Genomic DNA, 23,898 nt, shown 5'->3' on the forward strand with positions numbered 1-23,898 from the left:
GTGCTCACCTTGAGCTGAAGAGCTGAGGGGTAGTGCCTAAGCCCAGAGTTCAAGCCCCACGACCAACCAAAAAGTTTTTTTTTTCTTTACAGTCAGGCCAGGTATGGAGGTATAAGCCTTTAATCTAAGCTACATGTGGGGTGGGGATGGGAAGAATGGAGGTTAGAGGCTAGCCTAGGCAAAAAGTTATCCAAAGAGACACTGTCTGGACACATAAACCAGACATGGTGATTCACACCAGTAATCTTACCTACATGAAAGGTATCTGTAGAAGAATCAAAGTCTGAGGCTAGTCTCAGGCAAAAGATTAAAGCTCCATCCAAAAACCAATGAAAGCAGAAGAAGTGGCTCACATGGTAGAACACCTGCCTAGCAATTGTGAGACTCTGAGTTCAAACACCAGCACTATCAAGAAGTTTGACAGATGGATGGATAGGAGGGAGAAGGAAGGAGGAAGGAGGGCAATGAAGGGAGAAGACGGAGAAGGGAAAGAGAAAGAAGTAAAGTTTCTTAACAGTCACAGTTTATCCATCTCTTTCTGCCATGCAGCCCAGTCTTCAGCCACAGTTTAATAAGGGACACAGACGGAGTGGTTAATAGCTGACAACTCCCTTGTATAAATCAACCCGTATGAACCATCAAGCTTTCCTCACCACTTGCAACGGTACACAAACCTCACCCAGCTGACCTTTATCCTCTTATTTCACACTCAAAGAAGAACTAAGAGACATTCTTTCATCATTTCCTACAAGAGTTTGGAGGGAGCAAAGTTTTAAAACAAAAAACAAAATACTGATGTTTACTGCTGCTAGTGCTCCAAAGAACAGACCCACAGATCACATCAGCAGACAGTAGAAAACATTGCTACTTTGTCAGAATTCCAATTTTAATTTAACTCACTAGGTTCTATATTCTCAAGGCTTGGCTCTATGACCAGAGATTGCTGACTCTGCCCAAACCCATGTGACAGATAAACCCTGCATCTCATCCCAGAAAGATGGGACAGGATCTTCACAGTCATGTTCTTAGAGGCTTTCATCCAACCTGCTCCTCTAAAACTCCAGGATCAGCACAGGGCTTTGAAGACTCACCTGGACAGATGGAAGGATCTAAGTAGAACCATTACTTCTGAAGGCCTCACCCTCCCAAGGGACCTTGAATAGCACAAATGAGCTGGAGGAGTGTCTGCCTAGCATCTGTGCCAATACCAGGATTTGAACTTGATCTTCTTGTTTGGTTAATGCTCTACCATTTGAGCCATGCCTCCAGTCTAGCTTTGTGCTAGTGGATTTGAGTCTAGTCTCACAGGCTTAATTGCCCAGGCTGATTTCAAACCAAGATCCTCTAGAGCTCAGCCTCCTGGGTAGTTAAGATTAAAGGCATGAGCCACCAGTGCCTGGTTAATTTTTGTTTTGTTTTTTGCTTTTTAAATATCAGAAGTAAGCAAATTAGTTTAAAAAGAAAAATCCAGGATGGGAAAATGTTAAGCCAGGACATAAAAGTCAAGAACTTGAAACTATGAAACTAAACATAATTCATACTATTTAAAAAAAAAAACCTTCTGTCAGGAAAAAAAAAAGCTACTGACAGAGCTAAGACACAAACCAGAGATGTCTGTTATAGTACAGATAGCAAGAAAAAGAGCTCTTATAAACAAAGTTTACAAACCATTATTATTACTAGGTAAACTATCCCTGCTAAAGCCAACCCTCCAATTGCCTAAAGAGACTTTTCCCTTTCATCTTGCATTATTCCAATAATTCTTCCCCTCCCACCATCTTCCTGTTTGTGATGATCTGAATCAGCAACTAAACATGGAACTATATATAAAAAGCAAAATAATTGTTTTTTTTTTAATCTCCAGATCTCTCCCAAGCAAAATCTCACTTCCTTTCTCCTCTCTACAGCAGAACTACCTTAAAGAAGCTGGTTTTATATCATGTCTCTAATTGCTGTCCTCCAAAGATCTCTCTTCCCCCAATGCTGGGGATTAAACCCAGTGTCTCATGCAGGCTAGGTTAGCACTCTACCACTAAGTTACACCTGCAGTTATGGAGATTTCTTCCTCCTCCTCCTCCTCTTCTTCTTTTCTTCTTCTTTCTTCTCCCTCCTCCTCCTCCTCCTCCTCCTCCTCCTCTTCTTCTCCTTTTTCTTTTTTCTTGCCAGTCCTGGGCCTTGAACTTGGGACTTAGGCATTGTCCTTGAGCTTCTTTTTGCCTAAGGACAGCACTCTACCACTTGAGCCACAACACCACTTCTGGCTTTTTCTTTTTATGTGGTAATGAGGAATCAAACCCAGGGCTTCATGCATGCTAGGCAAACACTCTACCACTAAGCCACATTCCCAGCCCTCTATTATTTCTTAAGGTAGTGTTTATTAGGCCTTTTTCCCCTTCCCTCTAATCCATCCAGAGGTAACTGTGGTTAATAGGTAAGTGTTTCCAGTATCTTTTTTCTCTACAGACACAATGCACAATTTGGTGGTAAGATGACAAACGACTTTCTTCTCTTCTTAATAATGTTTGGTACTATCTGAATTAAAAAAAAAAAAAGACAAGCCTGTATTGATTTTCTGATCAAAAGAGAAAAAATAGTTGTTTTCATTTTAGACAAAGCAGCCAGCTTAGCTGCATAGAACACTCCATTTGTGGTAAAAATAAAGAATTAGGGGCTGGGAAGGTAGCTCAGCTGTAGAGTTCTTGCCTTGCATGCATGAGGCCCTGGGTTCGATTCCCCAGCATCACATAAGCAAAAAGAAAAAAAGCCGGAAGTGGCGCTGTGGCTCAAGTAGTAGAGCACTAGCCTTGAGCTGAAGAGCTGAGGGACCAGAGTTCAGGCCCATGACCAGACCCAAAAATAAAAATAAAAAAGAAAAGAATTAGAAATAAAGTTAGAATAAATAAATACATTCACTTTTAGTAGAAAAACACTTATTACAATATGTAGTAGCTCCTCGTTTCTGAGAAATATTTGGGTGACTTTTCATTAGTGTAGATTTTAAATCAATATTTTTCTAGCTAGAGGTTATGATCTTTTCTTGAGCAGATGACAGGAAGGAGCATAAATAGTGAGCACAGAGTCTCAAAACAGCAGGATAAGACTGCAGACCTGATAAATGCAAAATACTCCCTGGGGTCACAAAGGCATCCTCCCCCAGCCTAAGTTACCCTCTGCCCCTCCAGAAATCATATGCACACGCTCATCTTCTACTAACCAATCAGAACCTTCCTTAATCCCACTTCATCTCTGTGATACCATGATCTCAGATCTAAGTTGTCCCCTTTACCACCACTTTTCCTGCTTATCTTTCCTGCAAGACCCCCTACCCCTGCTACCTGCATGTGAACCAACCTGTCCTTTACACTCACATTTATGAGATGAACTTACTTTCTGCTTTTAACACAAAATGGTTAGAAACACATTATAGAAACAACAAACCTACCGACCCCAAAATATTTTTTTTAATTTGGTATTGTTAAAATGCTTTTTAAAACTCAACTCTGATGAGGCTTCAAACGCAGAATTTCCCAGAAGCCAGTGGTTCATGCCTGGAATCCTAACAACTCAGGAGATTCTGATGTGAGAATCACAGTTCAGAACCAGATAAAAGACTCTTATCTCCTATTAACCAGCAAAAAGCTGGAAGTGGAAGTGTAGCCCAAGTGATAAGAGTGCCAACTAGGAGAGAAAAAGTCAAGCAAGAGATCAAAGCTCTGAGTTTAAGCCCCAGTGCTGGCCCCATAAATAAATAAGAATTCTTCAATGCTCTATAAGTATGTACTTATGAATTTGGTTAGATCTAAAGTCAATTAATTTTTATAAAAAGGAAAGTAACAGAAAAAGATCTGAGAATGTATATAACCCAATATTACATTATTTCACTTGAATTAATGGGGGAATTTTCCTTTCCTTTCCTGCATAGTTGTATGTTGAAATGTCCTATAATTTATATGATTAGTTATGTAATTTAACATTTATAATACATTAGCTAGGTGTAGTGGCACACATTCTGTATTAGGTACTCAGTAATCAGAAGCAAGAGGATCCAGGTTCATGGCCAGGCAGGTCAGTTAAGAAGGAGACCCCCATTTCAAAATCAAAATATAAAACACAAAAGCTGGGAGCATAGCTCAAGTAGAGAAGTGCTCCAGGCCCTAGATTTAGTCCCTAGAACATTAAAAAAAAAAATTACATAATTAAACACATCCAAACAGAAAATGCCAGTGGGGGTAGGAGTTGGGGGGAAGAAAATCAATGGAATGTAAAGACTTGAAGAGAGATTTATGAATTAGTTCTCACCAAGTAAGAGGGACAAGGGACATGACACTGTCCAGGGTCTCCAATTCCATCAAACCTACGAGTTCACTTTTCCTTATGCTAGTCCAGCTATCAAACCCTAGCCAAAAATTGGATTAGAGAATGTAGCTCAATGGTAGAGTTCTTACATCTATGCTGGAGGTTCTGAGTTCAATCCCAGCATTAAAAAAATAAATCAAGCCCAGCACTGGTGGCTCACGCCTATAATCTTAGCTACTCAGGAGGCTAAGCCAGGTTCACCAGGTTCAAAACCAGCCCACCAGGAAAGTCCGTGAGACACTAATCTCCAATTAACCACCAGAAAAACTGGAAGTGGCGCTGTGGCACAAGTGGTAGAGCATATACCTTGAGCTGAAGAGCTGAGGGACAGCACCCAGGCCCAGAGTTCAAGCCCCAGGACCAACAACAACAACAACAACAAATGATTTGTGAGAAACACAAGGGGCAGAAAAGTTATGCCATGCTTGAAGGCAAAGGGAAAAAGTCAATTGCAATAGACACCTCCTGTCTTGTTCAGGTGCACTTCCTGTTGTCCACATCTACTTCAAGTCTCTCAAAATGCTCTAGAGTACACTGATGTGTCCCAGTCTCGCTTAGGGGTCTTTGTAACTGCTGGGGAACCTGAAGAAGCATTTCTCTTGTGTCTTCTTACAACTCACCTGTCACTTTTGTTGAGGATACATCACGTGATCTCTACAAACATGTGACCTTTGAACACTTATATTAAATCACTCTCCTTCCCATCTCCATGGTGCTATTCTATCACCCTATATTATTTCCTTCAAAGTATTCCCCAAGTGATCTTGTCGGTAATCTATTCTGTGTTTATTATATGTGGTATCACAGTAATGTGGTTATCTTATATGCTGCTGTCTCAGAGTCTAGATGAGTATCGGGGACGAGGAAGCACTCACCAAATATCTTGCTGAGTAATTGAATTGTAGATCAGTATGACATCTCTGATGTTAGTCTTATTACAGTGTTTCAAAAGGAAAACTATCCAGATAATGAATCTAAATGTATGTTCAATTTCACATCTTTAGAGCATTCTTTGGGAAATGAAAATAATTAAAAACAGTGATTTAAAAAAAAAGGAAAGGAGGGTTGGGAAGGCAGCTCAGTGGTAGAGCGCTTGCCTTGCACACATGAGGCCCTGGGTTTGATTCCTCAGCACCGTATAAGCAGAAAAAGCCGGAAGTGGTGCTGTGGCTCAAGTGGTAGAGTGCTAGCCTTGAGCTGAAGAGCTGAGAAACAGGGCCCAGGCCCAGAGTTCAGGCCTTATGACCAGCAAAAAAAAAAGAAAGAAAGAAAGAAAGGAAAAAACTGTTTCAATGGCAGGTGCCGATGGCTCACACCTGTAATCCTAGCTACTCAGGAGGCTGAGACCATGGTTCAAAGTTAGCCCAGACAGGAAAGTACATGAGACTCTTATCTCCAATTAACCACCAGAAAACTGGAAGTGGTGCTGTGGCTTAAAGTGATAGAGCGCTAGTCTTGAGCAAAAAAGTCCAGGGACAATGCCCAGGCCCTGAGTTCAAGCCCCACACACCCCCCCCCAAAAGAACTGTTTTAACATCATAAATATAGCAGTCTGCAAGGAGGAAATGAACATATTGTTGCTTGGGGCACTGAAAGAGAAGATACTCATGAATGCTCTATTCACAGACCTGCTTATGCTGTGAGAACTGCCGCTTTCCACTTTTGTGTTGCAGCTCAAGCTCCAGGAGCCACTTAAATTTCAGGCTATCTGCTCTCAAGAAGTCAATCTCCTGGAAGGGTACCTTATGTTCATGAGAGGAAAGGGGAAGGTGTTGGGCTGTATTCTGGAGCTCCCAGCCAGAATCTCTATCTCTTTTGGCACAGGTTGTGGAGGATGAGACTATGTCTAGAGGGGATTTTCTCCAGCTTTGACAACTTTGGCCCTACCAAAACACACAGCTTTGCTTCACCATCCATCACTCATCGTGAGGCTCCTCAGTTTTCCTTGTGAGCATCCACAGGTCAAATACTGTGTGTTCCCCACAGTCTGTGAACTTCTTGGACCAGCCCTGGGACATTCATTTTGCTCAGCATGCCTTTCACATTTCCATTGTGTTCAATTTCCCACTCCCCCTACTCTGGTCCCCAGAGAGAAACTTCCTCCTTGTTTTAATAACTTGGACCACAGTCAAGGTTGATGTGTTTCTCCATTTTGCAGGATATTTTCTTCAGAAGAGACAAAACAGAGGCCAACAGGGTAGCCGAGCCTTGTCAGCAGCCTTAGAAGTCAGCAACCATTACGAATAAACCAAGAAAATGTTTTTAAACCAATAAAAGGCAGACAACACAAGACATTAGAGAAGTATTTATAATGGTGGGCTAAGGCTTAAATGCCTGTAATATTTTTTCCTCCTAGGGGCCCACTCTAAAAGAAATGAGTTTTATTTGTTTATAGGGGAAGAAAAGAAGGGGGAAAAGATAAAGTACTTTCAGCTTTCAGACTTAAGTTGAAATATACTGGACAATAAGATTCTCCCAGTAGCTCGGTCCCCAATAGACAGGTAGGGGTTAAAAAAAAAAATGAGTAACAAGCCAGTACTGGTAATTCTAAACTATACCTATAGCCCTAACTACTCCAAAGGCTGGAATCTGAAGATCACAGATCAAAGGCTGCCAGGGCAAAAAAAAGTCTATGGGGCTTTTATTTCTAATTAAGTACACCCCTTCCCCTCCCCCCAAGAAAAAAATCAGAATTTGGGTTGTGCGTCAAATGGTAGAGTTCTAGTTTTGAGCAAAAAGCTCAAGGATAGTTCTCAGGCCCTGAGTTCAAAAAAATAAAGAAAGAACAACAGGCCAAGCACTGATGGCTCACACCTGTAATCTTTGCTACTCAAGAGTCTGAGACCTGCCGGGGCGCTGGTGGCTCACGCCTGTAATCCTAGCTACTCAGGAGGCTGAGATCTGAGGATCGCGGTTCAAAGCCAGCCCGGGCAGGAAAGACCGTGAGACTCCTATCTCCAATAAACCACCAGAAAACCGGAAGTGGCGCTGTAGCTCAAGTGGTAGAGCGCTCGCCTTGAGCTGGAGAGCTGAGGGACAGCGCCCAGGCCCAGAGTTCAAGCCCCACGACCGATAAAAAAAAAAGAGTCTGAGACCTGAGGAGTATAGTTCAGAGCCAGCCCAGGCAGGAAAGTATATGACACTCTTACCTTTAATTGACCAGCAAAAGCCAGAAGTAGAGCTGTGGCTCAAGTGGTAGAATGCTAGCCTTGGGACAGTGCCCAAGAGACAGTGCCCAAGCCTAAGTTCAAGTCCTAGGACTTGCACACACAAGAAAAGGCGGGGTGGGGGGAGGGGGGAGAGGGAGAACAAGAGGAAGGGAGGGAGGGAGGAAGGAGGGAAAGAAAGAAAAGGAGTCTCACAAGAAGGGAGACAAGAGCGCAAGGGAATGAATGACAAGACTAACCTCCCCCACACACATACACACATTTGCCACGTCATGTTTTCCTTTCAGCTTACCACATTCTACTTATAATCCTGTCCCCACGGCTCTCTGACACCTAATGAAAAGTGTTTCTGTGGAATTGCTTAGGATACTCTGTGAAGGAAGTCAAGAATGAGTATTTACTGGAGTTTAGCCTGAAGTTCATGACCTTTAAATACAAAACTGAGTAATACTTCATTTTTACAAGTGATATGGAAATTGGTTTTTTCCTTTAAAACACAAGTCGAATCACCAGTTTTCATGTTATAGATCCACCAGGTCACCATGGTTTTTCACTCTATTGGGAAAAATCAACCTGTTTTAGATAGCTCCTTGAATAAAGTTTGTATTCAAGGAATGTATTTTCATTTGGGGAATCTTTTTCCAAACCAAGTGACAGATCAATGAAAACTGGTGCAGTTTTTCGCCCCTAATACAGAAGTGAACAAATTATTCATACTTGTGCTTCATCCTGACAATACACATTCTGATGCCCTAGTAAATAACAAATACCATGTTATCCAAAAGTATCTAAATACCATGTTATCTAAAAGTATCTAAATTACTTGAGCATGGTAGTACACCCCTGTAAGTCTAGCTATGTAAGAAGCAAAAGTAAGTTGATGTCATTTAGATGACCAATCCTGGGCTTAAACTTGAGACTTTAACTAATATATGTCTGAGACAAGCAGAAAAGGTCAGATAAGCTGATGTTAGGTGAAATGAACCCCAAGACAAGTATTCAAATGTTTTTTTCTTTCATGTGATTGTTTCTAACATGTTTATAAGATGATTTCTTTGTTGCTTTGTATGTCCCTCCCTCACGGTATAACCCCTGCTTTCACTGTATTTGATGTTGGTATAATTTGTGGAGGGGAAGGAAAAAAAAACAAATCATTTACATAGGGATACAGGTGGACCCACTGCAACAATGAGATGTACAAGTTGTTATGCCGAAAAACGAACTTTACAACTTTGGCGGGAGGGGGGGGAAAGGGGGAAATATAGGGGGGCGGGAGGGGGGAGATTAGAAGGGATAGGAAAGGGAAACAAAGGAGGCCGCAACAATGCTTGATAAAAAATGTACTCATTATCTTGCCCATGTAATTGTAACTCCTCTGTAAGGTATTTTCACAATTAAAAAACAAAACTTGAGACTCTATCCAGAAAGTACATGGCTCAAGTGATAGGGCACTTGCCTAATGTAAGCACAAGGTCCTGAGTTCGAACTCCAATATCACTAAATAAATAAAGATATAAAAACTATCTATGGAACACCCACATGAGAATGCATTTCAAGATTCCTTACTTGTAATTTTTATAGTTAATACAAACCATCCAATCCTGTATTCTAACATAAAAGAAACATTTTTAATTGAAACACACTATTCCCTTCATAATCGTGTTCCCGTCTGTTGCTGGCATTTCATCTGAGAGTTACTAATGTTAAGCAGAGGCCAGAGGATCTAGAAGGAAAGGGCGGGACCCAAAAGCCAAGAAATGGAAAGGAAGTTGAGAGCACGTAGAAAGAGAGAATGCTAAAACTGTCAGCAGGCCCTTGGATGGAAATGGCACGTGAAAAACAATTCCAAGCACTGAGGGCTTTTTTTTTTTTGGATCCAGAGGGAGGAAGTAGAGATCTGGATAAAACAGCAGAAAACTTGGGGGAGGTGGAGGGGGGGCAGTGGGGAAGGGATCTACCAGTCAAGTCTAGGAGGATGAAAAGCCACTCTGTTGATCAGTGAGGAATGATCCAAAGACTGAGCCAAGAAAGGAAGAAAGATGGGGGCTGATTCTGGTCTTTAAGCAGAGAAAATAAAATCAAAAGAAAGAGCTACAGAACTTCCCCAGGATATGTTTCGAAATGGGGGAGAGGGGATGAGAAGTCTTTGGAAAGTCTGGCTACAAATTTAGGTAAGCTATCCTGGGAAAATTTAAAAAGTCTTGACTGATCTAAACAGAATATGTTTAATGCCACAACTTTGGTGTTTTTGAACCATTCACAAGGAATTGAGCAGTGTTCCTGCTGCACCATTTTTTTCAAAAGAAATTTCCCCAGGGATGTGTGGATGAGAAACATCACCAATTCCACTTGACCCACAGTATGTGCACAATAAACAAGAGGCAGGGGGAGGAGGGGATAGATTTGCCCCATCCCCCAAATGCTACCCTGATTACCCACATCAGCCCTAACTCCTGCATGCTCAGATGTTAATTAACAAGGCCATGTCCACTCACTTGCTCTGCCCTTCTGTCCATTTCACTGAGCTGGAGCTCCCAGCAGCAACTCTAGAAGAGAAGAAGAGGTGGGGGTGGGGAATGGAGCATGCATGGCTCTGACAAGCCCCCCAGGTCCTAGAATCTAATGAGAAGCCACGAAATACACAAAGACATAAAGCTAGCGGACAAGAGTGTTGAACAAAGTCCCCAGTCCCACTGGGACCAGTGGTGGGTGGAAGGCTTCACAGAGACTGGACAGAGCTTGCGCACTGGAATCTGATTTGAGCTTGGAATACCAGATGTACTGTGCAAAAGGATTTTTGGCCTTGCAAAAGGACTTAACTCTGGGTTTCGTTTAGCTTAGTGATGCCATTAGTCTAATACAAAGATAAAGTGAAACACCTGTGCATTGTTGGCACTCCATGGGTATGATATCCAACTGCCATCTCCTTTTACTTGTGAAAAATTAAAGGCGAGTTCTCTCACCATTGAAAGCCTGCTCTTCCTTCCTTCCTTCTTCCTTCCTTCCTTCCCTCCTTCTCTCCCCTTCTTGCTTCCTTCATTCCTCCCTTCATTCTTTCCTTCCTTCCATCTCTTTCCTTCCCTTCTTCCTCTCTTCCTTCTGTCCTCCTTTCTTCCCTCCTTCTCTCCCCTCCTTCCTTCTTCATTCCTTCCTTCCTTCCTTCCTTCCTTTCATCCTTCCTTCATTTTAAAAATACAAAGCCTCTACTCGGGTTCAGCAACTGTCTTCTCCCTACAATGATCATACATCATGCATGAGCAAAAACTGTCGCTTGCAACAAGAGTGAGCATGTCTAGCTTTGGATTGTTCAAATCATCCTCACACAGATACAAATTTGGATCCTGGATCTTGTACATGCAAAGCATTTCTTGAAAAGATAATGTAATGGTTAACATCTGCGATAGCACTAGCAAAACATAAACGTTAAATGAGGTTACATGGACACAACATCTGTGAAGAATTCCAAAACATTCAGCAAGACAAGGCTCGGTATCCCAATTCCCCTGCTCCAGACCAAAAACAAATCCCTTTTACATTTTTGAAAATTTGATGCTGAACATAATCCATGAAGTAGACAAAAGAGCATCATAATGCTCCAAAGAGAGGTAGGCCTATTTTTTCTGTACTGTGCTCCTTCCACAAGTGAGAAAGCACCTGGAAACTGTTTGAACAGGTATACATACTGTTGAAGGGCAATGGAGTAAAGCGCTTACCCCTTTAAGGTGGCTCCAAGGTTCATCTGATTCCAGGTCATGCATTCCAGCTGGGAAGTCATTTGGTACAAGTTGTCACTGTTGGAAAACATCCAGAATTAGAAATACACAAATACATGTACACAAACACACGCACGCACATGCAATTGTTTCTTGCTGGGTGCTGGTGACTCATGCCTGGAATCCAAGCTACTCAGAAGGCTGAGAGCTGAGGATTGATGTTCCAAGCTAGCCTGGGCTGTAAAGTCTCTAAGCCTCTTATCTCCAATAAACCACCAAATGGCCAGAAGTGGAGCTGTGGCTCAAGAGGAAGAGTGCTAGCTTATAGAGTGAAAAAGCTAAGGGACAGAACTCGGACCCTGAGTCCAAGCCTTAGGACTGGCACCAAAGACAAAGCAATGGAGTTTTAGCTTGGGTTTTTAAGCCACAACATTTTGCAGAATAATAGAGTATACTTGTGTGAAATGATTTTCATTTCACTCCATAGACCTCTACACAGTTATTCATTTCCCACACAGCAGAAGATTTAAGAGTAAGAGAAAGGAGGAAAAGAAGGAAAGGGGGAGGGAAAAGAAAAGAAAGAAGTAAATGAAAACACCTTAGAACACTAAACAATGGAGTTTCTGAAGAGGTAAACCTTGAAAAGAGGGTAAGGAAGTGAGACTTTGAAAGGCAACACAGGCTGGATAACTCACCATTAAAGTTAAAAGCCTGAAACTGAGAGGAAAAAGACAGCAGATTAATTATTCATGAAAAGGCCATTAAGTTGTTTTAATCAAAAGGATAAGTATCTTGTGGATTATGAGGGTCTAAAAGTCACAGAGTGATGGGTGATGGATGGGCTGATTCAAAAGGATGTGACAAGCAGAAGATGGCGATAAAATCCTTGCACAGCTGAAAGAATTGCTCTCTACAGGATTTACAATCCTTGTACAAGTCAAATACAGTATGGACCTCTCCCCCGCCTCCCCCATCTGGCCAGACATTGGTGGCTCACTGCCTGTAATCCTACCTACTCAGAAGGCTGAGATTTGAGGGTCCTGGTTTGAAGACAATGAACCAGCAAAAAGCTGGAAGGTGTGGCTCAAATGGTAGAGCACCAGTTTTCAGTGGATAGCTAAGGGAGAATGCCTAGGCCCTGAGTTCAAGCCCCATTACTGCCAATAAATTAAATAGATAGACAGACAGACAGACAGATAGAAAGATAGATATAGGCACAATTAGTTATTTACACTAAGACCCCAAAGGAGAAAATAAAACACCAAAAGCTCTCATTGTCCCTTTATTTATCTTACTCCTAGCAAACGAGCACACAAATCAATTGCTAAACATCTCCAACACTACCAAGCTCAAGTAGGAATAAATTTAGACCTGATCTTAAATGGTTAATTATGAAATCTGAAACCCCAGAGATTAATGGTTTTTCTGGGAACCTTTGGTTTTAAACACATCATAGAGAAGATTTTCACTCTACCTTCATGGCAGACGAGAAAGGAGATAAGAAACAGTATCTAGGGTGTGATACCAGATCACAAATCCTAGACAGTCTCTATCTCGTCATGGCATTCCTTTCTGTTGCTTTATTGACAGAAGCAAGAGGAATTTTTAATTCAGAAAGAGTGTTCTTCAGCCAACTAAACTGGGAACATGGCGGGGCGGGGAGAGGGCTTGAGAGAAATTACAGCAACTGGGAAGAAATGAATACCGTGTAATCTCTTGACATACCTTGATAAATCATGGTAGAGTTTATCTGACTCACATATAATCACTCTGAAAATTATTTAGAACTCCTGTGTCGGGTATACAGGATAAGAAGGAAATCGGATCCAGGAGTGAATTTTGCATATGAAAAGTGAAGTGACTTCAAACTCAAAGTATGTGTAGTTTCATTAGTCAGTGAATATCTGGACCCCATCATTCATCCTGTGTCTGACTGGCTATTATGCTACTACAATATCCTACATATCAATGAAAAAAAATGACTCTCTTTCCCTGCAGCTTCCTGATTTGCAGCAGCGGCCCGTGCTGGCCTGTGCCACTACATTTTGCAATTCCACAAATTCTTGCTGTAAGGCTGATGTAATTAATTCCTGAAAAACCCCAACTTTTATTAGAAGTGCCAGCCTGCTGCATTTACCACAGGAGAGTTTCTTGAACTTTCTTTGGGCTGACAGTCCATTAATATGTGTCCTCCTCCACAATCTCTCCACTGGTTTTTGTTCTCCTGTGCCTTTTCATCAAGCAACCCATTTATTAATCTTGCCATTAATCTCAGCTAACAGGCTAACAGACATTGTATTCCCCAGGTAGCTCTATATTTTTTGTCACTAATTTTTTTTAAAAGATTGTCCACTCACTAAAATCACTCAGCCTCTGTTGACAATTTTCCTGGACCCTATTTGGGATGTAAGACCTTTCTGCAGTTATTTAACTCTTGCATATGACTAAGAATCTGATCGCTTTCAAGAGGTTTGGGAAATAAAGATGAAGGACAGAGTGATTGCATAAATACCTAACTTTATTATTTAGGATTTTTCTCAAAGGACTCAAAGCATAGTTCCATGGGTTCCACAGAAGCTCTATCTAGAATGAATCCAAAGACAAAGCATTTTTTAAGGGCAATCCTTTGGCTCCCAGAAGGCAAACCTACTCAAATATAGGGTCAGTGCCATGTACATAGTAAATCCTCTGTTCCACAATGCCCCGGACAGAAGTCACTGGCTATGTGTGGCCACTGAGCACCAGAAACTCAGCTGGTGCCACACACTGAAATAAGATTTTTGCTGTAGTGGGTTGTGTAAAATATTTTAAAATTAGTTTCACTTTTTAAAAACAAATTTTATGTGGTTAACTAGCAAGTTGCAACTTACACATACAGCTTATATTACGTTTTGTTAAGCAATGGTCAGTTTTATGACACTGGGCATATCACAGGTAAGTTTTCTCAAATGTAGAATAAGAATATTTGTCTTAATCTCATTTTACAGGGATGATGTGAAACTCGAAGAAGGTAAGGGCTCTTTAAAAAAATTATACAATAACTGAAAATTGACTGATTTCTTTTTCTAACCTATCAAATTGTGTCCTACAGTTTCATACATTCTCAATACAGCTCACAACAACTTTGTGAGGTCAGTATAAGTATAATCTCTGCCAGGTAGTGGTGGCTCATGCATGTAATCCTAACTGCTCAAGAGGCTGAGATCTGAGGATTGTGGTTCAAAGACAGCTTGGACAAGAAAGTCCATGAGACTTATCTCCAATTAACCACCAGAAAACTGGAAGTAGTGCTATGGCTCAAAGTGGTAGATCATTAGCCTTGAGCAAAAAGAGCTCAAGGACAGTGCCCAGGCCCTGAGTTCAAGCCCCGCAATTGACAAAAATAATAATAGTAATAGTAATAATAATAAGTATGACCTCCATTTGTCAGATGAAAACTGCCAACTAATGTTGGCATAACTGATTACCACCCCTCCTAGCTCTGCCCCTTTGGGATTTATTATCTGACCTCTGAACCTAGTCTTCTCACTATTGTAATAAAATGATGATGATGATGATGATGACGACGACAACGACACAAAAGGAGGTGGAGGAGGAGGAACGAGGAGAGGAGGAGAAGGAAGAAAAAGAAGAGAACATGCCCATGGGACCGTCAGAATCACAGACACTGCGATCGGGCAGGATGCCCACTGTAACCTACCCCTCACACTAATCACAGTACTTCTTCTTCAATTAACTAAGATCCCAGTAAAAAGTCCCACTTTGTGATTCAACTTGTCCTGGTAGCCCAGCCTACAAACCCTGGAAGAGGAAAGAAGCTGATGAAGACAGATGGGAGAAAAGGACTTCTAGAAAATTCCCAAGCTACTAAAAGGTTTCCTGAGGCCAGAGATCAGATCAGAGCACAATTTTCACCGCTGGCTGGATCTTCGAGGTGGCTCGGAGAATCAGCGAGACTGGCACAACCTTTCTCCTCTGCAAGTCAATGACAGTAACGACGGCTGGAGAAAGGACAGAATGTGAACTTAAGCTAAAAATACTGGGTCTAAGTATGTTCAGGCTCTGATCTCTTTGGGCAATCGGTCAACACCCAGCTCTTACCATGGAAATCCAAAGAAAGGGCAGCCACCTTTCAGGGAACATATGGCTTCTGGCAAATGAAGCATCTCATTATTAAATGGCTTCTCTAGGTGTCGACTACTTCATTCCCAAAGGAAACTGGACAAGCAGGTGATCTCATTCACAATAACCATAGCAGTCACGTAGGCATTTCAGCTCCAACTGTCTAGCTCCGCCTGGTCGGAAATGAACTCTGAAATTGCATGCTGCCAAAATATATTCCAAAAGTCACGATGTCCTTTATTTTTATAAGTAGATCTTTTTTTTTGAAAGTCACTTGTTTCCTATGTGAGAAATGTTTGAAGTTAGAAGCAAGAGACAGAGGGGAAAAAAAACTTCTATAACTGGGATTAATGCAAGTTGGAGTAAAATAAAAGGAAGTCCGTCCTAGCAAAAAGAGGAACTTAAAAGGAAATCAGTAGTAGATCATATAGCGTTTGTTTTGGCCTGGACTGCAGTAATACTGAGTTCTCGACCTCTGTAGGAAAAGAAAGGAAGAAAAGAAAAACAGCTAAGCTATTATCTAGACCAGAACTCATCCACAATTCAAATGCATGAGTGACTCGAGAATGTTTTTATCTTTAAGTGTGCTGACTGTGTTCAACAGAACAAGGGGAAAAGATTCATGTCACCACTGGATCAGAACCATCTAACCCAGTAGAGCTTCAGACTTTTTTTCTACCACATGTTTACTAGCCTAAATGGCAACTTGATAGAAATAGTTTTGAAAATGTTTTAAATGCCAAGAAAGCGGGGGGGGGGGGGGGGACAAAGACACCTAGCAGCTGTGATCAGAACTCATGATCTTTCCAGCTTCTGCTATCCTGACCCTGCCTTGTACCAAGGGAGAGATTTCAGAAGCTTTGTCTAGACCTGCCAAGCAAGAGGCTCACAGAGAAGGCTGCAAGTAGATATCCACACAGCCCTCTTCCTGCGCTCTTCCCTCCACGGCGCCTTGGAGGCTGCCTGCCCTGAACTTTCTACCCAGCAGGCCATGGTAAATAATTATTCCATAGACACTCTTTTGGTATTGTAATCTCTTGCAAGCTCACCAGCTAATCAAAGAAAAACCCACTGGGGATTCAATTTCTATTAATAAACACTGGGTCAGCACAAAAGTTACAGGAATACTTGGAACTAAATATGTCCCCTTCCCTGGAGACAGGATCAATTCAAGCCTCAATCTTTGATAACATTCCCCACCACCCTGGAAACCACTTCCCTCCTGCCTCCTTCTGCCTACTGGTGAAATGCCGTGTAAGATACACAAGTAAAATTAGGCATTGTAAATGATGAGTTTGTCTCCTTGGTCCATGAATTGTCACTTGATTTCTTTTTTTTCTTTTTTTTTTGGAGGGGGGGGTCAGTCATGGGGCTTGAATTCAGGGCCTGGGTCCTATCTCTGAGCATTTTGGCTCAAGGCTAGTGCTCTGCTACTCTTGAGCAGATCACCTAAAAACCACTTCAGGTTTTTAGGTGGCTAATTGGAAGTAAGAATGTCACAGCCTTTCCTGCCCAAGCTGGCTTTGAACTGTTATCCTCAGATCTCAGCCTCCTGGGTAGCTAGGATAACAGGCGTGAGCTACCATCACCCAGCTTATCGAATTTCTTTTTATGTTGAAGCCCAAGTGGAAGTTGTAGCTCTGTAGATCCTAAGATTCCACAGAAAGTGTATGGCTTCTAAAAAGATATCTCAATGACTCACTGATTCCATCAACAACATCACTATTTAGGCATCAACAACATTCAGTTAAAAATACTCAACCCAGCAATGATTGCTTCCACAGTTGAAGCAGTGTTAGCTGCTAATGGGCAAAAGTAGGATTCAAGGAAATACTATTATTTGAGCTGATAGCACTGTGAAGTTAAAAATAAAAAAATATGCATATTGATTATGATGCAGTATACTCATAAATTGATAAGTTGAATGGAAACTCCTTTGTACTTGAAGATAATAGTTTAAGAGAAAGATGCAATGATAAGAGCAAAAGAGAAAAAAGGAAAGACTGGAATGTCTTTAAAAAAAACAGTTTAGTACAAATGGAAACATGTTTCAAACACAGTGCTCAGAATTTGTCAAAGTAGCTATGAGGATGGATCCGGGAAGTGGGCACAGTCAGGGACTGGGAATTCAAGGAGGGTCAAAAAACAAGAGAAGCAGAGGGTGACTAAGGGAAGAGGGAGCTAGCCTTGCTAGCTGCCTTTTCTAGGTAGAAATTAGATATTGCTTTAATGAGGTTGTCTCCCCTTCTTCATGAGATCATGGGCTCCACCTTTCCCCAGAGCTTGCTTCTGGTCCCCCATCAGGGTTGCTCTTCCTGGGATAGGATAGACAGGGAGATAGGTCTCTGCCTGAAATTCTTTTAGGTACTCCAGTACCTAAAAGATGAACTCCAGTTCATCTTACTCCAGAGGTAGAGACAAGCTAGAGAAGTCTGAGGCTTGTAAAAGCTACTTGGTAAGTTAGGATTTCAGGAAAAGGCTCAAATCTGTTCCTACTCGTACTCATCAGAAAAAATACAACCCCCAAACTACTAAAAGCTTTCTAGGGAGACCTGTAGGTAGACTAAATGGGGCTTTCACAATGGTGGGAAATAAAGTCCATCCTCAAGACCAAGCCAGATGTCAGCTACATAAAGAGGACACTTGGTCATATGAATAGAAGCAGGTGCAGAGGATAATAGATGCGATTTGGGAGACTTGTTGTCTGAGTTTAAACAGCAATTCTGTCCATTTCCATACCACTCTGGAGAAATTCACCTTGCAGCGCCTGTTTGTTCCTCTGTAAAATACAGGTGATGAGCCATTGACCACCTCCAAATACCATGTAGACTAAAGAAGTTCATACTTGTGCTTACCAGTGGCACATAGTAAGTATGCACATTTACCCTTGTTATTTATCACCCAAAGTTGCTACCATGGACTGCAGAGGGGAATGATCCACGTGAAGAATGCTGACTCCAGAATCGCTCTGATTTAGAGCAGTCTTGGGCTTTGAAATCAGAGAGATTGGACATCAGATCCTGGTTTCAAGGCTCACTTGCTGCATGACCTTGAGAAAGTTACACCAATTCTCTGAATTTATTTACACCTCAGTAAAATGAAGATTATAGTGCTTGCCCCAAAAAGTGGCCAGAAGTGAGCAAATTGAAGGAAGCACTTTGCCTAGTGCACAGTAGCACATAGTTGGTGGTTATTCTTCGAGGGACTATGTGTTCAACCAGTTCAATCTCTCAGTTCAGTAAGAATTAGCATCTGGCTTCAGATGGCTTAGTGACATTTAGTTAATACTCCACCCACTCTCAGTATTTTTGCACAGGTACGGGGTAGGGTGGTATGGAGGATGGAGTGTGTGTAACTGTGAACTCCCCAAATCTATCACCTCAGAGGAGGGGATTCTGCAGGGACAAAGAAAGAGCTGGAATTTTGAGGCTCTCCTCAAAGCAATCCCCCATTGAATACTGCTTATTTTGTGTCCCAGATATTCCTTTCAGATTGGAAAGGGAAGCTAGGTCCCCAGACTTCTTCATCTCCAACCAAAAGCTTTGTTGATGAAAAAGCTGAGTCTCTCGGCTTTTTGCAACAAGGTATACTAAATATAAGGAAAGCCATTCCTAGGTGGTCCCAAGGTTACACATAAAAAAGCAATAGATTAATAGAATATCTAAAAAATTAAACTATTGAGCAATTTTTTCTAATATTTTCTATGGTTTTCAAACATTACAATCACAGAAGGATTTAACTGCCCTTCAAACATTTTTTGGGGAATTGGAAAGAAGGAAATCACCCCCACTGCTCACAGTGACAATGGTTCACAAATTCAGTGTTAAGATATCCTTATTCCTGGTCATTCATCACACTCCAGAAGAGATGAGACCTTGAGCTTCAAAGGCTCAGAGTGCACACTTCAAAGGATCAAACAGGTTTCCTATGAGGAGAGAGTCACAATATTTTTGAGATGTTTCTATTTAGGAAAATTGTATAACAGGAGAAAATTGTATTTTTATGAGACACACGTACAGACCAAAGAAAGCTCCAGAATTACCCAGAAGGAAAAAAATGCCCAGAAGAAAAAGATAAACAACTATTTCTGAAAGATGAATCTGATTTTTTTAATCGCTTCCTACAATGGTCAATGAGAAATGATTAGAAAATGTGAAAGTTATATGTATGTATGTGTGTGTATATATATATATACTATTGAATAGTATAGTCGATTGTGTAAGATTAATTCATGAGGCACTAGCTTCAATCCTCAGCACCACAAAGTTAACAATCTGAAAAGTCACAAACACCTTAAGTCAAAAGCCATCAAAGGGATTCTCTTTGGAGAACTTGAATAAAACCAATAGTTGTCATCATTTTATCCCAGCCTCCTCTTTCTGGGCTGCTCATCTCCTTTGATGGGTCTTTTCTTAGTGGTGTCCTTGAGCTAGTCTAGGCTTGGCAGAAAGGACAGGAAAGGATGCAGCAGCATCACTATTGCCAGAGACAGCAATACCTCCCAGTCTCCCCAAAGGAGGGATCCACCCCTCTCAACAATGCCCGCTCGCTCCCACACCAAGGTCTTCCTCTAGCCTGGGATGAAAACCAGGCTCGGTCTATAAGAAGCGGAGACACAGAGGTAGGCCAAGGTCTTCCTGTGGGGAACGGGCCCAGCTGCCCCCCACCCCTTACAGCTACCAGAATAACCGCAGTGACACCCTGACAATAGGCAGCGGCGGGAGCAGCTGCTCCAGAAGGATGTCAGTAGCCCAGCTGCGGCGGTTCTGATAAGGGAGGAGGTTTACAGCCCAGAAGGGATGTGAACCCCGAACCCATTATGGTGCCTGGACCCCCAGAGGGGAAGCCCTGACGTGGAGGGCTTGGTTGGGGAGGGCAGGGCACGGGGTCTGCAGGGCCGCAATAATAATAGAATTGGTTTCCAGTGTCCAGCTAAAGAAGGATAAAAAGGATGTGTGGTGGGATCCTTTATCCGCACAGCTGGAGAGTTTTCTTCCTTCTACACAAATCAGGCGAGTGGGGGCAATGCATGGAATCCCAAATGCGAGGTGAGTTGCCAGATGGATTTCTAGATCAAAAGGAAGGTTTCAAAAATCCACACACCCCCCCCCTGAGGCGAAGGTGTGACCCAGTCAGTACTCAGAACCTGTGTGTGTGGGGAGGAGGGGGGGAGCCTCCAAAACCAGCCGGGACCACGGGGGATGAACTGCAGGGCAGAAACCCAGAGCTGGGACGCGCCCCTCCTCCACCTGGAGGTCCCCCGGCGCAGCCAGGCCCCCACCCCGCCTCGCAAGCCAGGCGCTCTTCCTTCCTTCATGACCTCACTGCCTCCTTCCCTTGACGTCAGCCCCGGGTCCTCGCGCAGCGGGGCGGGAGGGTGGGGATGGGTTGGGGGCAGTTGGTGTCAGGAGCCCCTTAGCACCCGCGGGAGGGGGGGGGGAAGCTATGAGCTAATGTGCGCCCAATCCGCGGCTGCACCGAGCGCCGGCCGCCCCTTCCCACCCCACCCCACCCCCGCCCCACCTTCTCGTGCGGCGCAGGCCGGGTGTGCGCCGCAGTTACTTAGCAACCCTATCGGAGACGCGGGATGCCGGCCAAGTTCACCCAAAGTTGAAGAATAAATCGGGGGGGCGGGGAGGGGGAGAGGGACGATAGAAAATAGAGCGAGAGAAGAGCCCGGGCAGGGGCGCGGGGCGGGGAGAGGCTACCCAAATGGGGAACAGGTTGGGGGCTTCCCCTCTCTGGAACTAGAAAGGCGTGGGTGGGCCGGCGCGTCCCCACGCGGGACCCCACGAAGATCCCACCATGATCCCGGCAACCTTGCCTCAATGGACAGCCCACGAAACACTACCGAAGGCTGAAGTCTACGGAGTTGAGGAGCAGCTGGCCTTGGCCGGCCCCGGCCAATAGTAGTAGTAGTGTCCAGTGAGACCCACTGGGGACGAAGGAGCTTGAGGAGAATCCAGTGGGAATGGACTCTTGTGTTTAATCTCTCGTCGGGAGGAAATTAAAGGCCTCCCCATAAAGTCTCTTATAAAAGTAACTCCTCCACGCACAGTGCCCTCGTCCTCAGCCCCGTACAGAAACTGCTCTCAACTAGAATCAAAACAAGACTAATCTGCAGGGGAGATCTACTTTAATTTGCTTCAAGTGGCTGGGTGAAATTAAGGCATCCTTTGTCTCCCGAAGACCCCTGTGAATCTTGCAGTCAGGGCTGCCGCGGGGAGGGAGAGGCAGGGAGGGGTGTCTGCCGGTTCCAGGCCCCTCTCCCGCGTGGTGGTTACCCGCACCCTCTCCCCCGCGCGCATCTTACCTGCTGTAGGGCGTCCTCAGCAGCAGAGCCTGGCTGCCCGTGCAGCTGTCGGTGGGCGTGTGACAGCCGTAGACCGGGGGCGGCACCGAGTACTGTTGCTCGCCTGAGAAAAGAGCCGAGGACCACGGAGTGAGGGCGATCCCAAGGTTGAGGGGCATTGTGCAAGGTGGGGGACAGAGTAGACTGAGTTTGGGGGGGCACTAGGGTGCCCAGCGGAAGCCACCCACCTCACAACTATCTCCGATTCCTTTCCCCTAGCACTCATTCCCCCTGGGGCTTGGAAAAGATCCTCGGGACACTGGCAGATGTGGAATGGCATTTTGGGATTGGGAATGGAAAAAGACTGGATCTTTTTCTTTTAAATTGCGTGGGCTCTTTATTTCCCAGGTGCCTTTGGATGGATGTCTTCTTCCTTCTCCAATTTGCCCTGGGTTGGAAATTCCAGGAGGGAGGTGTGCAAAAGGTGGGAAAGACCTGCGTCCACCCCACCTGCTTACCCAGCGAGCCTTGCTGGCCCATGGGGTCCTCGTGCTTGAAGGAATGGTTGGGGAACTGCGCAGCGTGGTGTGAAGCGGTGTGACCATAGCTGGGTGTCCCGTCAAAGGTGACCGTGCTGTATCCTGAGAGAGCGACAGAGAGAAACACATCCGTGTGACTCTTGGGGAAACAGAGGCAGAGATCTAAACCAGAATTAGAGCAGCAAGAAGTAGTGCCTGACCCCCCCCCCAAATTCTGGCTTTCAAGGGAGGGTTGTATATACCACTTCAACTACCAAGACTTCTGTCCAGAAGAGCCTAAGTCCCAGGGCTTATCCTGGGGGACAGCCTTTGGCCACTAAAATCCTGACTGTCCTGCTTTTTTCCCAATCTATGTACACCCGGTCTTCCACAGTGACTGTAGCTTCCCGCACCCACAAAGTATGAAAACCTCACCAGCTTGATGGAGAAAGTATCTTCCCTCTCAGAAAAACAAACACCTAGGCTTTAGCGTGGAGGCCGCAGTGGGCAAGCAAAATGAATCTGCTCAGCTTGACCCTACGCTGACTCTAAGCTGTAAATCAGGAGCCCGTGCACCAACTTTCATTAATTACTCAGAGCCCGTTAAATGGCCAGCACTTTAAATGGGGAGAGTAATTACTGGGTAATGTTATCTGTCTGGGGGCTGCACAACCTGACACCGTAACAGAGGCCCTGTTTGGGGCGGGGGCTGGAGAAGGAGAAAAGAAGGACCCTTTTCTGTGGGCGCAGGGGAGTCCGACTCGGACCACTGCTATGGTGGCCAGCTTCCTTGTCCCACAGGCCAGAAACTGCCCAGGGAAATGTCTAGGTGTCCTTTCCTTTCCAGGGCAGTGCCTAGTGCTGCCTCGGTTTCCCTGCTGAGAAGACAAGCTTCATGTTTATTCCTTGTCCCGAAAACACGAGAAAAGGAGGATTGTTTCTCAATTGGAAAACGTAGTCTGTTATGATTATTGTTATTAAATGCCTTGGAATCAATGACTCCTTTGTGCCATCCCCAATCCTTCCATCCCTCTCTTCACCCCTGCTGTTAGCTCCTCTTGGGAACAGGGCATCCACACTTAAGATCAGCCCTGACACCCTGAATCTTGGGGTGGGGCCTCTTCTATGCTCAAGGTCCAAAGGATGAATACCGAAGTCCTGGCCAAATGGCAAGCGGACACACATCGGCTCCCGCCCTGCAGGGCCAAAGCCAACTGAACTCCCCCTCCTCCCCCAGAGCGCCCCCCTCGGCCCTTTCCCTTCCTTCCGATCGGTCTCCAAATCCCACAAAATTTCTTGGGATCCCGGTCAGGCAAAAGACTTCCCCCACTCTTGTCGGAGTGTGACCCAAGTTCTGCAACAAGTGTTCCCGACAACTCAGTACCAAAACAAGAGGCTTAGTGAACGTCCACTTTCAAAGCGCGTCGTTGACACCCTCCCCGACAACAATCGAGATTCGATCGTTCACTCGGGGCCAAGAAAGACACAGTCCAGATAGTGGTAGCGTTTCTGAGCCAGAAGGAGGGAAAGAGACAATCACCTGAATGGTACAGGCCAAGCGCAGGGCTTACGCGCCGCGCGCAGATGGGTGTTGGGAAGCAAATGAGTTTTTTGTTTTTTGTTTTAAATTTGCGTGACCCTGGAAAGCCTCCATTTCTCGCCTGGTAAGTGGGCAAAGAGAACCCCCGTCCCACGAGCTCTCTGGTGCGAGTGAGCGCGCTGCGACTTCC

General features: G+C 44.0%; 1 protein-coding gene across 3 annotated transcripts in view; it reads right to left on the bottom strand.

Annotated features, from left to right (window-relative positions):
• Wt1 (Wilms tumor 1) overlaps positions 1-23,898 on the bottom strand; it is a 50,449-nt gene that overhangs the window by 21,409 nt on the left and 5,142 nt on the right. For 2 of the 3 annotated variants that reach the window (XM_013019572.1, XM_013019571.1), the window contains exons 2-5: positions 22,169-22,291; positions 21,672-21,774; positions 11,237-11,314; positions 10,019-10,069 (exon numbers count right to left, since the gene is read on the bottom strand). In XM_013019572.1, coding sequence (XP_012875026.1) covers positions 10,019-10,069; positions 11,237-11,314; positions 21,672-21,774; positions 22,169-22,291 — 355 coding nt within the window. The remainder of the gene's footprint in view (positions 1-10,018; positions 10,070-11,236; positions 11,315-21,671; positions 21,775-22,168; positions 22,292-23,898) is intronic. The other variant, XM_013019574.1, reaches the window with a different exon arrangement.

Source organism: Dipodomys ordii, unplaced genomic scaffold (genome assembly GCF_000151885.1).
Source record: "Dipodomys ordii isolate 6190 unplaced genomic scaffold, Dord_2.0 Scaffold46, whole genome shotgun sequence".
In the NCBI taxonomy this organism is placed as follows: Eukaryota; Metazoa; Chordata; class Mammalia; order Rodentia; family Heteromyidae; genus Dipodomys; species Dipodomys ordii.